At 32.4% G+C, this 16,176-nt stretch overlaps 1 protein-coding gene across 1 annotated transcript; it reads left to right on the top strand.

Moving 5' to 3' along the window:
• The first annotated feature begins 2,393 nt into the window (after window positions 1-2,393).
• Window positions 2,394-15,940, top strand: LOC149482036 (U-scoloptoxin(01)-Cw1a-like). Its single transcript, XM_089703742.1, has 4 exons — window positions 2,394-2,564; window positions 9,779-9,982; window positions 13,659-13,801; window positions 15,040-15,940. Exons 1-4 carry the CDS (start codon window positions 2,478-2,480, stop codon window positions 15,143-15,145), a joined length of 540 nt encoding a protein of 179 aa, XP_089559868.1. The 5' UTR covers window positions 2,394-2,477; the 3' UTR covers window positions 15,146-15,940.
• The last annotated feature ends 236 nt before the right edge of the window (window positions 15,941-16,176 follow it).

A 16,176-nucleotide genomic window follows, 5' to 3' on the forward strand; every position in this document is an offset into this window, starting at 1 on the left:
AACAAACACCATCAGTCCCTTAGCAATTAGATATCTTTGCATTTGCTTTTAATTTTTTTAATACAAATTATATTTTAATTAAGTTAAATGTTTGAATTTTAATGTTAATAGGTACAAATTATAATTTTAATTTGTTAAATGTGTGAATTTTAATGTATTAAAACAAATACTAGATATTATTTGATTATAATCGCATTAATAATATACCAATAGATAAAAACGTTCACAAAATTAATTCCCGAAGTTTCTACCTAAATTAGTTTAGTTATCGACCAGTAATAAATATCCAAACTTTGGCATTTATAATAATAGATGGATTGCCGCTTTATCTTGTCCGTTTGGGTTATTAATTGACCTCTCAAGTAAAAAACTAAAGGTTAAATGCCATATTATTAACAATGGCATAATAAAATGATTGCAGTTAGTTTCAAGGTAACACCATCAATCAATCTTTAAGTATATGGTTTTTGTTATTTTTTTTAGGAAAATTTATGTTATCGACTCAATAAAAATTTAATTAATTAATGTTTATTAAAAGTCCAGTTCTCAGAGTATTTTGCTCACTATCTAACTTGAATATTTCTTATTTGCTCATAATGCCCGTAATCATAATAATATTATAGTTCAGAATGATTATTTTTGACAGTTATAATCAGAAAGTTCAAATATGAAGTAACGCGACTGTAAAATAAACATTAAAAGTTACGTTTGGTTTGAATTTCACCTTATCACCTTATGTAAATAAAAAAAAACGTATGCCGAGCACACGTGTCAGAAGTGAAACTTATTTGGCTTGATTCAAAGATACCAAAATCGTCGCCTTACTCCACGTCATGACGTAACGGTATTGCCGTGACGCTATCTTGAAATTTAACTCTCACTTCAAAAATACTTATTGTTAATTTGCATTTGACTGTACAAAAGCGGTCCATGCGGGATATTTCACCAATAGGCAACAATTACGAGCGCCGGTTGCGTCAGTGCAAACTTCGCCTAAGGTACTGTACCTTCTAGTTGTTTTATGATCAAACTAAAAACCTTTATATACGAAAACAAAATAGTCCACATAACTTTAAAATAAAAAGTGAGTCCATTTTTCCCGGCTAATGTTGTTCTACCGTGCTCTTGTCACTTAGGGATATGAAAAATAGATGTTGGCCGATTCTCAGATCTACCTATAAGTGAAGTCCCATGTCCCCTAGTGGGGTAAGGGGCAGACGCGTTATACATCTGTTTCTCTGATCGATTTTCTTTAGGGACAAGTAGGTGATCAGCCTTCTGTGTCCTACCAGACCGATATATTTTTTTTCTTCGTCTCCACCGGGAATCGAACCCAGGATCCCTCAGTGTTAAGCTCACGCGTCAACCACTGTACCAAGGAGGCGGCCACGGTCTACCTATAGGCATATAAAATTTCATGAGAATCAGTCAAGCTGTTTCATAGGAGTAAGTATAGTACCTAAATAACATTGTGACACGAGAATTTATATTATACTAGAGGTCCGCCTCGGCTTCGCCCGTGGTACATATTTCGCAATAAAAGGTAGCCTATGTCCTTTCTCGGGTATCAAAATATCTCCATACCAAATTTCATGCAAATTGGTTCAGTAGTTTAGGCGTGATTGAGTAACAGACAGACAGACAGAGCTACTTTCGCATTTATAATATTAGTATGGATAGAGGTATTATTACATTTCAACCATTATTTTGCCGAACTTCAATTATTAGAATTTTTCATAATTTTAAATTCACATAAATGACTAATTTAATTACACTATAACATAGCTTTGTGAGCATGCATTTTGCATTACAGTTATTTTTTTTTCAGTAACTTATTTGTGAGCCTGTTTGTATTACAATTTACAAGTAAGGTTCAAAGGAACCTAACTTTCAACTTTAAAATTCAAGGGAATATTCACCAAATATAAAAATTAATAATTAATATCCTGTATAAAAGCATTTACAAGAATTCATTTCCATTTTCATGAATTTGTTTGAAATTTGTTATTATTGATCTCTGCATATTTTTGGTGATTCTGTTATATATTTAACTATGCAAATTACACAGCTGTTTCAAATTCTAGTTAATTATCGACTTATATTTTAACTACATAATCATATTCTTTTGAAAGCTCATATAGAGCGTCCGTTCTCTTAGCAGAGATTATCGAGAGATAATGAATCCATATGATATCCCTTCTACATAGTATATGAATATATTTTATTGTATGTTTAAAGAGCATAGTTTGTCTTTGTTTCAATCTCCATCTTTTCACAAACTACAATAATATTTTCCCTTATTTTCCTCGTCTAATAATTAAAATGAACTCCAAAATTTAACCACCAGCCCAACTAATTTTGTTCGGCCTTTCACCTGACCACTGGTTCGGTGTTATAGCCAGCAGTCTCCATTGAGCTATTGAGTAGTGTGCACTACAGGATAATTGTAAAAGATAGAAAATAGATAAAGATACAACATGTGTGGGGAAATGGGCAAGGCTGTGCTGCGGGCGCTGACGGGGGCCCTTCTGTGCGGTCTGGTGTCTGATGCTGCATATTTACAAGTGAGTCCTGGCAGATTTTTGTTTGTTTGTTTGAACGCGCTAATCTCAGGAACTACTGGTCCGATTTGAAAAATTATTTCGTTGTTAGATAGCCCATTTATCGAGGAAGGCTATAGGCTATATATCATCATGCTAAGACTAACAGGAGCGGAGCAATGCGGGTGGAACCGCGGGGCACAGCTAGTTCATTATAATATATGATAGAGATACTTAGTACCCATACAATTTATGGGATTAAGCTATAGCTTCCAGCAATGGGGAAAGGTATCCTTTAGGTTTAATACGGGCAATTATATAAATGTGATGTCCTAAAAGTAAAATTATTTATGGTATTTTTTATATATAGAGATATATTATTTCAATAATATAAAATGTGATATCAATTGTTCTCTCAATATTTTTTTATTACGTAAATAATGTTAAAATTGATCGTGTAAATTGAAAAACGAGGATATAATAATTCAACTTTTGTCGTGTCGTAAAATGAAGAAGGGATATTTTGTTGGACTTTTATGAGAAGGTTCTTTTGTCGCTTCAGAAACCGGGAATGTAATTATTCGAAATTTTATATTTAGTTCTTTGTGAAAAAGAGTAGGTTTTATCATGGTAGGTAAATTTATAAGGTCATAATAATTATAAATTTATTGAATATTGCAATAGCTTTTTATAGCTTCCATAGTTAAAAAAAAATAATATATTTTTATCGTTTCTTCAGGCATTTAAACAATTAAATGCCTTATACAAGAAAAAAATATAGTCACGACTACAAAGTCGTGACTATATTTTTTTCTTGTCCCACATTTAAATAGCAATATAAGTAACAGTGCAAGTTTCATCACAATCGATTCTGAAGATTAATGAACAAAATGTCATATGCAATCAATCTTTATTTATGTAACTTTTTAATAATTTGAAATTTTGTAATATATAGAAAAATTGCTCAATATTGCACCAGAATGAAAACATTCGTATCTGTACTTATTACTTACTAATATTATAAAGCTGAAGAATTTGTTTGTTGGTTTGAACGCGCTAATCTCCGGAACTATACTAATCTGATTTGAAATTCTTTCGGTGTTAGATAGCCCATTTATCGAGGAAGGCTATAGGAACAAGAAAGTTGCCTGGCAGAGATGGCTTCGAGTCATAAGGTTGCAAATAAAGATTTAATATATAAATATAAATAAATATATTATATCATCACGCTAAGAACAACAGCAGCGGAGCAATGCGGGTTAAACCGCGGGGCACAGCTAGTTTCATATAAAACATTTCGTTAATATTCCTAAATGCACCATATAATGGAAAGCTTACAAACCATTTATCCCGGGTTACCCTGGCCAAACTTCGAGTTCCTTTTTATAAGCCATTAACTCAAGATGGGGTATGTGCTTATTTTCTCTCTTCTGACCTATATTATATGCGTTTTAAGAGCCAAATACTGAAATTTGGATTTGTTGCAAGAATATATTTTGGTTTATTTTTATTGGTGTTGTATAATCCATACTAATATTATAAATGCGAAAGTAACTCTGTCTGTCTGTCTGTTACTCAATCACCAATTGATTTGGTATGGAGATATTTTGATACCCGAGAAAGGAAATAGGCTACCTTTTATTGCGAAATATATACCACGGGCGAAGCTGGGGCGGACCTCTAGTAGGGTTATAAATCTTGCGTAGGAAAAGTATTATAGCTATCATTCAGTTTACAACTTCACATTGATATAATTATCTGGTTAAATTCATTCAAAGCTACTGTGAGATATCGGGATTGATAACAGACTGTATATACGGAACTGTATAAAGGAAAGTCAAAAGAATTCAATCTGTGGAAGCTTGCACATAAAGGAAAGTGAAAAATTAGACAAAGTCGCACAGATGAAACAAACGCAGTCAATAAGAGCGAGAAGTAAAAAAAACCGCGTCGAAGAGGTGAAAATTTGAGAGATTACCCCTGAATACCAATTTCGCGCGCGCCGAGTTTCAAACAATTTACACTTTGAAGAGCTTGATCAAAGAAATAAAACTAAAAAGCAGACGCAAACGAAAATGAGAGTAAATTTAACCAACGGTAATTCGCTTTTGAAGGACTGAAGGGGAGCTCTAGGGAAGGAAAATTGCGAAAGTTCCTACTCCCTTATGAACGCGAGGAAGCTGAATGCTTCGGTCAAATTTAATAGACAATGCCCCGTGGTTTACCACGTCAAAGCAGTACATTGCTTGCTGCGCTCTTCTGGCCCTATTCCAACTTCAAAATATATAAACGCAATGTATATGGAGCAATGGTATATCGACGTGCTAAGGGCAGCGCGACAAAGACATAAGTGTGGTTACATTATTGCAATAATTCTGGTTCTAACGCCGATTACATCAAAACTTTGGAAACGAATTGGACTCTCGGAGTCGAAAAATTAAGAGATCTTTATCGTTTTGTAATTTATTGTTGTAATATCTGTTTTAACTTGTTATTTTGGAGGTAGTTAAATATGATGTATTCTGTAGAGTTAATTTAAATATTTTTTCAAACATAGAAATTAGAATTTATTAATGCGAAATAGATATTATTAATGCTATTAAATATAATAAGTACATGCTATTTTTCTTTGATTCCAATTTTTTTTAATGTTGCGTTTTATTAGTTTTTCCTGGCTTAATAAATTAGAGAAGTAAACATATAAAAGTTACTGTAACATCTAGCGAGTTTGGTTTATTGGTGCTAAAACGTTTAAAAAATATAAAGAAAGTTATATTTTACCATACCTTGAGGGTCTCCTTTGTGCACACTCAGTGATAAGAAGGAGGGTTTTATCACCAAAGGGTTGACATTAAGTCGACATTTTTTTATATTTTTCCTAAAATATGGATAGGGAAGACGCTCTATTGAGAAAATATATGGATGTGACATTTGAGTTTTGCTGTGCTATTTATTTTTCTTTATATTTCACTCGGCAATTGTGTTTAATAATAGCGATTGTTTGATTTATTGTTTAAGGGGTGATATTAAGGGGTGATATGCATTGCTTCATAAAGGATTTAGAAACCTAATCTATAATATAGAGAATTTTAATATAACAAGCAACGCAAAAAGGGATATCGCATAGTAAAAATTCATTTGCCCATTTTCCTGTTAATAATCAGAATTCAAATTAATTTTGTTGGTGGACTGACTGAATGCAAAATTAATCTGTATCTACTAGTAACAAGAGTAAAAGGTACCTACTATTAGAATGTTTGTTGTTTAGATACAGATGATTACATTAAAAATACTACTATCGTTTTATCTTGCGTACAATGTTTTCTACATTCAACATTTACGATATTTACGCGCGAACTATTAAGTCACAAACACATTCGAAAAATTAGAGCATGCGATATCCCACAGATATGAAAGCAAGAAAAGTTAAGAGAAAAACAAAGGAACTAGCAGGAGAAAATAATAAAATCCTTCAGTTAAACTTGCAGTTTGTTCTTGTATAAAATTGTATGTAGTAAGTTAAGTGCGATATTTGTTGGTTTGAAGTTGTGGTTCGTTGTTTACTCGAGTGAAAATTTCAATGCAATATGAAACTTAGTTTTTGAAGAATAGAGGTTATTTTTGATCGTCCGTTGAGTACGATAAAAAATGTGTACGTGTACTAGTACACACGTAAGAAGTAAAACTTCTTTATGACCTTATTTTTCAAAAAATAATTTACTATATGCAACTTTACAGCAATACGTCGAATCAAAGATGGCGCGTAACGGAAAAATGTCACGCGTAACGAAAAAATGTTACACTAAATTTTTTTCCAACCCCGATAACGAAGTTTCACTTCAAAAATGTTATAGGTACATATTCATTTTAAAAGCTATGTACCCCTTTTTGGTGTTTAGATACAATATTGAAATATATGAAATTGCAAAACATATAATAATAAAAGAAACTAAAAATTAAATGCACGATAAGTTATTTTAAAATGCTATATTATTGATCATATTGACTGTCTAAATTAAAGCAGTTGTCAAGAAAATAAAAAAAATAACACAAATATTAAATCTCATTTTCAAATACTTTCAACATGTTTTCTTAGATTTCAAACAAAATTGTCTATCTAATAACGGTGTTTATTTGAAGGCATAATTTTCTAAGATGAAGAAATTCTGATTGCGCTGCGCAAGCGCTGGGTGTCCCTGACAACCTCTCACTTGGTCCTTTTTTGTAATCTAGGGCTAGGGATTTAGGGCTTAGATTTGTTCTTTGTACTTGTATTATTAATAACTCAGTATAGAGCGGTCATTATTATGGCCCTAAGTAGAATTTTAATATGGAACATAAGGTCTATTATAATATGCTTATATTATGGTCATATAAATGATGCGTAAATTAGGATTATTATGTTGCTGAAAAACTAAGAATAGTAGACTAGAATATTAAGAAATATTAATGGTTTTAAATGAATATACATATCTAATGACGAATGGATTGTAAAATGTCGAACATTTGACCGCGTTAAGTTTTTATAAACTTACTAGCTTTCCGCCCGCCGCTTCGCCCGCGTTTTCAAAGAAAAACCCGTTCCCGTAGGATTTCCGGGATAAAACCTATCCTATGTCCTTTCTCGGGTATCAAAATATCTCTATACCAAATTTCATGCAAATTGGTTCAGTAGTTAAGGCGTGATTGAGTAACAGACAGACAGACAGAGTTACTTTCGCATTTATAATATTAGTATGGATTTCATTTATAATATTTTATGGATTTAGGTTTTATTTAAGAAATTATTTTATATCGTTGATATTGTATATTTACATGATTGGTTAGAAATTCCTTATTTGTTGCTCTATATTTTTTTAAATTTGTTTCTGGAAACCTCATACATTTTCCTAAGTTTCATCGCAATCAATTTTGACGTACTTATAATTTTCATCTTACAGTTATAATATTGGTTAAAAATATCCAGGGTCATTATAGACTAGAACTTGTAAACGTTTTAATTCTTTAACCGCACACAAGACCATAAACAATACAAGACAAGCCATAATTGAGGTTACATAAAAACTTGGTTACATAATATTCGGGTCAACTAACATACGATGGCCTTAATTCAATTGAAATTGAGTTCTAAAATTAATCACAAGTTATTTAATATACTGGTTTTGTACTCGAACTAATGAGGGTATTAAATTCTAATTTTAAAACTAGATTTTGTATGCTTTGTTTACGAGGTATTCGGATAATTGGTCGGCATTGTGGAAAAAAATTATTCATCGTCCTAATTAATTTTATTGAAAGTAAAATTGCATTTTTTTATAACAAGTTTTGTATAGCTTAGTATTTTTGACTGATATAACTACATTCATAGTTCACATGTGCGTGTACATATTACATGTATGCAAAATTTTGAATTTATATTAATCGTCAGTTAAATATAGAGCAAATTGCGAAAAATAGCCATACCTGCTTTAGCCGATTTATGCAACAATAAGTAAATAATATTTAGTTTTTAATTTTCAGTATCGCAGTATTTTCCTTACTTATTTTCAATACTTAATTTTTATTGTTCTTTGAGGTTAATAGCTCTTTCTACCCATTACATTAAACCTAAGATTTAACTCATTTAGTTGTAAAAGAATATAAAAGATTTAGTGCGAGATACAAAGCCGTAACAAGTAACTAGAGACAAAAATAAGTCCATTAGTGTCTGATTTCAGTTGGAATTGTTTCGTATTTTACACTGACTATGCTTTTTGCTGCTATTTTGGGATCATTTATTTACTTTTATTACTATGAATGTGTGTGCAATTATTGCCATTAGTTTTATTAGGTACTAACTGCTCCGCGTGGTTCACCACCGTGGCTCCGCTCCTGTTGGTCGTAGCGTGATGATATATAGCCTATAGCCTTCCTCGATAAATGAGCTACTTAACACAGAAAGAATTTTTCAAATCGGACCAGTAGTTCCCGAGATTAGCGCGTTCAAACAAACAAACAAACAAACCCTCCAGCTTTATAATATTAGTATAGATAGATGATAGTTTTGGGGTAAAACGCCGCAAATAAAAATTAATAATCCGATAATTTTGAAAATTCTTTCATCCATTACAATAATGTGGTATAATCCGAGTGAAGAAGTTAGTTACTAGGGTATTTTATAACTAGATTATATTCATCTATTTGAAAGTTAATTGAGTAAATTTCTTTTACGTTTTTTGGTATCATTTATAATAATTATTGCTTTCATTATACATAATCCATACATTATCACAAACATCATTCCAAATATGTGATACAGAATTAGGTATGTCGAACACATTTTCATAAGTAATTTAATACTCACTGCTCACTCAGCAGAAAAAAAGTCTATCAAAAAGAAATTTAAATGATAAAATTCCGCTTTTAAAAGCTTCAAATAAAATACGTAATACGAACACTAAAATAACTCAGTCAAGGCCTCGCGTATGATATAACTTCATCCACTTTTTCAACACACCTTTCACTTGAGTTGGGTCAATGTGCTGACGTAATCGTGACATTTCACTACGGCATAATACCCTCCATGTGTAACTAAACAAATATACACCTTATCTCACGTATGTAGAGTTCATTTTGCGAAGACAAAAAGTTTAGAAGTTAACGAAAGCTGATCGTTTTTAGATTATTACGTTTTAATATTTGCGACTTTGAAGTTATTGCTAAGGTCATGCTTTGTCATTTGTAATGTCTTTATTATAAGTTTAATAGTAAGTTTTTTCGTGTCATCCTTTTGGGAAAGTTTCATCTTTTGTTTTAATTTGCTTTTATGTCGCAATATTGGCTAGACTCGTCCACGAATAATTTAAGCTCTATGTAAGTAAAGCTGATTAAAAATAGATTCTTATATTTTAGACGCTTAACACGACAATGTATCTATAATTAATACGTATGCATCATTCTATCTTGAATGTGTAATTTGCATTTTTTTGAAAACGAAAACAAATAATTTTACAGATTTTTAAGTAATCAAGGAAAGTGAAGAAGTTCTTTTCTCACTTTTGTTTACTAAACATTATTAATATTTTCTTCACTGCAGAAGGTTTTTATTATTCTTATACCGCAATTTCTAATTACCACTGTGTTTCCCTCTTAAACGACGTCAAAAAGTTTCTCATTTCGATTCGTCCGAATAATATATTTTATGTGTGTTCGCAGATTTTTGTTTGTTCACTAATAATATTATTTATTTATCCTTCCAGCAATACGAGGACTACCCGCAATACCAACAAGTCGTCTACCGCAAGCCGCTCCGGGAACACGAAAAGCCGCAGGACCTGCGCAACGTGCCCGGCGTTCCCGGGGTCGACTACCCTATCTACCACCAGGTGCCCGAGACCAGCTTCTCCTGTGCACACGTGCCAGTGCACCCGGGGATGTACGCTAACGTGGAGACTGGGTGTCAGGTAATGTACTGCACTACACTATACTACACTACACTACAGGCAATACCAGCCGCTCCGGGAACACGAGAAGCCGCAGGACCTGCGCAACATGCCCGGCGTTCCTGGTGTCGACTGCTCGATCTACCACCTGGGTGCCAGACTGGGTGCCAGGTAATGTACTGCACTATAATACAGGCAATACCAAGCCGTGTATTACCATCTGCTCTGGGAACACGTATATTTTAATTTCTAGTCAATAATTATTATACTCCCAAAGGAAGTAGATTATATAACAATCGAACCTTCATGTATGCACAATGCTCATGAATCATGTTACGAATATAGATATCTATACTAATATTATAAAGAGGAAAAGTTTGTAAGTATGTATGTATGTATGTATGTATGGTTTTCACGCAAAAACTACTGGACCGATTTCAAAAATTCTTTCACCATTAGAAAGCTGCATCTTTACTGAGCAACATAGGCTATATTGCATTTTCAAAAAAATTAGGGATCCTTACCAAAAATGCAATAATGTAACCCAAGGTGTAAAAAAATCCTCAATAAAACTTCTGTCATCGCGTGCGCTGCGGAATCTATTGAAGATAGAACAAAAAAATGTTCTACGGTATTATAGAATGGATCAATATCTACAAGAAAGTCCGCGATACCATATGTCCATCTTCAGTAGTTATGTTACTACAACAACTTTTTTACGTTTTCAAAGTAAATAGAAGTGCCGACAGTAATCAAACCATGTCACACACACAGTAATCAACCTATAGTCCGACCTATAGTAGACTTTTCACTGTAACGATATCGCTATCTATGCGGGTGAAACCGCAGGGCATTGCTAGTATATAATATAGGGCTATGGTCTAGGGCTTAATCTAAAAGTAAGTGCTAATTATTTTTACGTGATATAACTTCTGATACAGTAAATAGCTGCACTTTCTGATTCATTGATTTATTCATTCAATAATTATAACCAGAGATAAGAAATAAAATCCATAAATTTTACATTACCTAGTACAGAGACGAAGACTTATTAGTAAAATTTAAACAGTCGACTGCAAAGCTTTACAACAAGACTGAAACATCCAAAAATCTTAAAAATAAGATAATATAAAATAAATTGAATCATTGCAAGATTCAGTCAAAGTATAAGCTAGCGAGTCGGCATTTTAATTACAGAATTTGGTTGCTTTGTACAATTACGGGGAAATTGTATAAAAAATCTCAGCGATTCTGAAGGGGTTGTCCAATTCGTGAAAAGCGGTATAATTAGAGTGAATTTTGGAGACAACAGCCTTTGATGTGAAAAAAGGGGATGGGAGAGGCCGAAGGCATTAAATCGGTACCGAAAGAGAAATGGACTGTTTGATGTAATTACGGCAGTGGTTGACTTGATATGTACGTTCCTAGAAATAAAATATTGAAGACAAAGTCGAGAGCCTTCACGGCTAGGTATAAGATGTGTTTTTGGTATTTCACTGTCTTTATCAATGTTAATGATCAGACTTCTTTCCTTAGTGAGGTTTTATATACACAAACTCATTTGGATTTAAAAAGATTTTGAATTTACTATTTAAAAGCCCCAAGTGATATAATTACTACTGATATTTTCATCAGTAAATATGTAAAAATATTAGCGTAATTTGTACTCTGAAATATATCTTTAATCTTAAATTAATTGCCAAACTCGTAATTTGTGTACGAGCAAGCACGTCCAAAGTGCAACAAGGCGCTTTGCTTGCAAATTGCGTAAATCAAATTGTATCCAACATTTTACACTTTATATTAAACTAGCGACCCGCCCCGGCTTCGCACGGGTGCAATGCTGATACTAAATACACTACAGAAAAACTGTGAACGTTGTATATAAAAACATAGCGGCCCGCTCCGGCTTCGCACGGGTATAAAATACATAGCCGGGCGGCCGGCCGATACCGCCGCAAACGCTACGTCCTTAACGTACGCAATTTTTAAATCTGTAATATCTTCGAAAATATTCACTTAAATCATACGGTGTAAAGGGCCATATAGATCTATATTAAATGAACAATGTATTCAAGGTATTTAATTGTTTAAGGATTAATGCTGTATTGGTTAAAATCGCTTCGAAAATTAGCCATTATTTGTCGTAAAAAGTAAATGACAAAAAAAAGTTATTGTGGGTTATCCATAAGAGATAGACATAATATACCATCGCGGACTTTTCTGTAGATCTTTTCAATGTGTATAATACTTAGTACATTATTTTGATAAAACTCGTAGGGTTCAGCCTGCGTTTGCAATGTAAGCGGAAAAAATGTAATTTTTTACGATATCACATTAGAAACCTCAAAAATAACAGTACTTCTCCACTATTTAATGGATGTTATTATACATATAAACCTTCCTCTTGAATCACTCTATCTATTAAAAAAAACCGCATCAAAATCCGTTGCGTAGTTTCAAAGATTTAAGCGTACAAAGGGACATAGGGACATAGGGACAGGGAAAGCGACTTTGTTTTATACTATGTAGTGATGATGATTAAAATCAGTTCATCGTCGACGGGCATTAAGAGTACCTCGCGTGACTCATTCATCCATTCTATAGTTATTATATTCAGTTAATTACAAGTTTCTTATATTTTAATAATTATTTTTTTATTTTACATTTATTAATTATACACAAGTACGGGATAGGCCCGTACAATTTGAAACTCTTTAAATTTAAAACAAACATGTTTAAAACATAATTAACAATAAAATTGATTTACATCTAAACTTTTTCAATATAACAAAAACTTAAACATAAACTAAAAAGTTCTATGTTTTATTTAAAGTAATGAAAATGATTATACCGAAGCAATTAGGTTTAAATTGAATAAGTTTGAAGGTATTGTTGCTAACGTAAGTCTTTCAGCCCTGTAAACTGAATTTATAATTTCCATAGCAATGTCTAGAAAATTAATTAAGTTTTCAAACCTTTGAAAAGAACTAATTTTCTGATTATTGAGGCGACGATCAAATCCAATATGGCTAATCCTGACGACGAAAGCTATTAGCAGGTTTTTTCTAAAAGTTTATTGAAGTTTGAAGTATTATTGTTACGAAGTATAATATAAGCAGTCAGGTGAAAAATTAAAAGGGAACTATGTTATATTTTGCGACCGCCTCCTTGGTACAGTGGTTGGCGCGTGGTACTGGGTTCGATTCCCGTTGGAGACGAAGAAAAAAGAATGTCTCGGTCTGGCAGGACACAGAAGGCTGATCACCTACTTGTCCCTAAAGAAAATCGATCAGTGAAAGAGATGTATGTATAATGCAACTGCCCCTTACCCCACTAGGGGACATGGGACTTCACTTTATGTTTAAATGATATTTTATTATGTATCACTTTAGGAGTTAACCGTTGATGTTAATACAATGATTGATTAAATATTAAGCTTACATAATTTTGTTCAAAACTTGTAGTAAAAAGAAATTAAATATTTTCAAAAAGTTTTTTTTTTCATTATATACCGTGTTAATGTAATGAAAAAAAAAACTCCACAGCTATAATATGTCTACTATAAAGTATTAATAATAACGAGCTTTCCAATTTTTTATACGTTTCACTATTGTATACTGTTGTATGTATGTGTGTGTGTGTATGTGTTTGTGTATCTTTTAGAAGATTCTTTATTTACATCCCTTATTCACAGGCTTACCACGTGTGCCATGACGGTCGTGAAGGTCACCAGGGGGCTTCATTCCTCTGCACCAACGGGACGCTGTTCGACCAGGCTAAGTTCGCTTGCGATTGGTGGTACAATGTGGACTGTTCGCAGGCTATCGACCATTATAAGTATGTATTGTGATTCTAATGCAAGTTTTTTTATGACTTGTGTGAATCGGTCTTCCATCATCTATATTCCCAACAAGGTGTTATTTTAATCAATAAAAAAAGAATATGCCTATTTCTTAAAAGATTGAAGGTTGGCAACATCTTCAGAAAGATTATTGTGAAGGCTCATGGGCGGTGGTGATCGCTCGCTACCGGGCTATCAGTTCGTTTGCTCTCTTTAAAAAAAAATGCTTGATTTCGTTTATCTTAATATATATAAATCTCGTGTCACAATGTTTTTCCTCAATGGACTCCTAAACCACTTAACCGATTATAATAAAATTCGCACACCATGTGCAGTTCGATCCAACTTGAGAGATAGTTTAAACATGTAGGTACCACGGGCGAAGCCGGGGCGGACTGCTAGTATACAGTATATGTAAAGAGAGCACTAGTTGGTACCGAGCTTACATCGCGAAAAGCTGTTTTATCCTACACCAGAATCATACCATAAAACCGTTCAATTGTGATGTGAAATTAAGACGAACAAACACACATTCGCATTTATAACATTAGTGAAAAAGAATCATGATAGTGCAGTTAATTTAATATTGTATTGGTATTGCAAAGGGGATTAGAAAACTGATGTCTAAGTAGAGGTCTCTTATAGTTTGTATAAGTACATTAATTTACAGTTTGGAGCACAGGAATACAGTCCTGTATCTTCTAATTGATCATTAGAGATCGATAGAAGTTTGTATTTAAGTCGGAAACAATGCTGAATTGTAGTTTTACTATTATAAGTAATAATAGCTAATCTCTGACTTATATAATACTAGCTTTCCACCCGCGACATCACCCGCGCAGTTAAAGAAAAACCCGCATAGTTCCCGTTCCCGTGGGATTTCCGGGATAAAACCTATTCTATGTCCTTTCTCGGGTATCAAAATATCTCTATACAAAATTTCATACAAATTGGTTCAGTAGTTAAGGCGTGATTGAGTAACAGACAGACAGACAGAGTTACTTTCGCATTTATAATATTAGTATGGATGTGTTTAGTAATATAATTAGTAGTAAGTATAATTCAGGTTGACTGGAAGTAATATATTTTTCAATACGCACGACTTTTATACACTTGCCATATTTTTCTAATTTGTAATTTATTTATTTTTTTACAATTTCAAATTATATATTGAATAGCGGAACTATACGCAATAATATCTCAGACAATTTCTAATTAATTAACATTATTACAGACTAAATGCGGACCCCTTGAAGAACCCCTACGTGCCAAAGCCCAAACCAGAGGAACACAGAGAGGAACAGCCTTACGGCATTTACTTTAGGAAGTTAGACCATTAGATTTAATAATTGTCGTCATCAAAGCGCTATTTGTACTAGAAATTCATTGCTAAATTTCCTATTAAAATGTGTAGATATTACTAGAGTTGAATTCATAATGGATGTTGGTTTCCGTAATTTATATGAAAAGAATAATATTAAGGTACTAAAAACACGCTAATAAGATAAAATCATGAAAAAAAATTATAGTCACTGATCCTTGATAAATGTACCTATAATCTGTCCGTTTAAAATGGTTCAAAATCACCTGATAAATACAATAATTTTAAAGGACACACCACAGAAATAATAACTGACACAAACTAAACATTTAGTATGAATTCGACTAAATAAACATTGAGTTTTTCTTTCATTAACCAATCATATAACGTAATTAATTTTCATTCATGTGTATAAATGTAATTTTACTTAGGTTATTTCAACGCCGTATTACAGAGTTCAAATACTTTTAGTATAGATATTACCATTCATAAGTTAAAATAACTAATGATAAAATCCCATTTCATTATTATACTCTTTTTTATTAATTATCTGTAATACTGGAAATTAAACTTAGATTTTCATATTACCTATTGAATTATGTAACATTTTATTGTTTTTTTGGTGACGACAAAACTCTATTTTTTGTCTGTTTTATTTTAATTCGCTTTTCATACATTCATTTTTCACGCATTTGGTACTTATTGAAAATAATTAATTTATTATCACCTTGCCAACCACTTGAAATAATACTCACATATTAGAATAAAATGTAATTTAATGTAATTAGGTATTGAATAAAAATCTGAAAATTAACCTTTGTTTTATTTGACCTTAGAAATATCGAAAGAAAATTATAACGGAATAATAATTGTAATATTATTCTGTAAAAGATGATGGAAAATTGTTCAGAAAAATCAGCAGTATTTTTATACATTTTTGTCGGAAAGTCTGTTGTCAGGGACAAGGAAGGAATTAAAATTTAATTCATTGTTAAAATCTCTCTCTAAACTCGAAAAGGCTCATAAAGAACGTCACCGAAAACCATAATA

Source organism: Colias philodice, chromosome 15, assembly GCF_061535455.1.
Source record: "Colias philodice isolate Cphi_HAF_F1 chromosome 15, ilColPhil1 Martin Lab GWU primary, whole genome shotgun sequence".
NCBI lineage: Eukaryota > Metazoa > Arthropoda > Insecta > Lepidoptera > Pieridae > Colias > Colias philodice.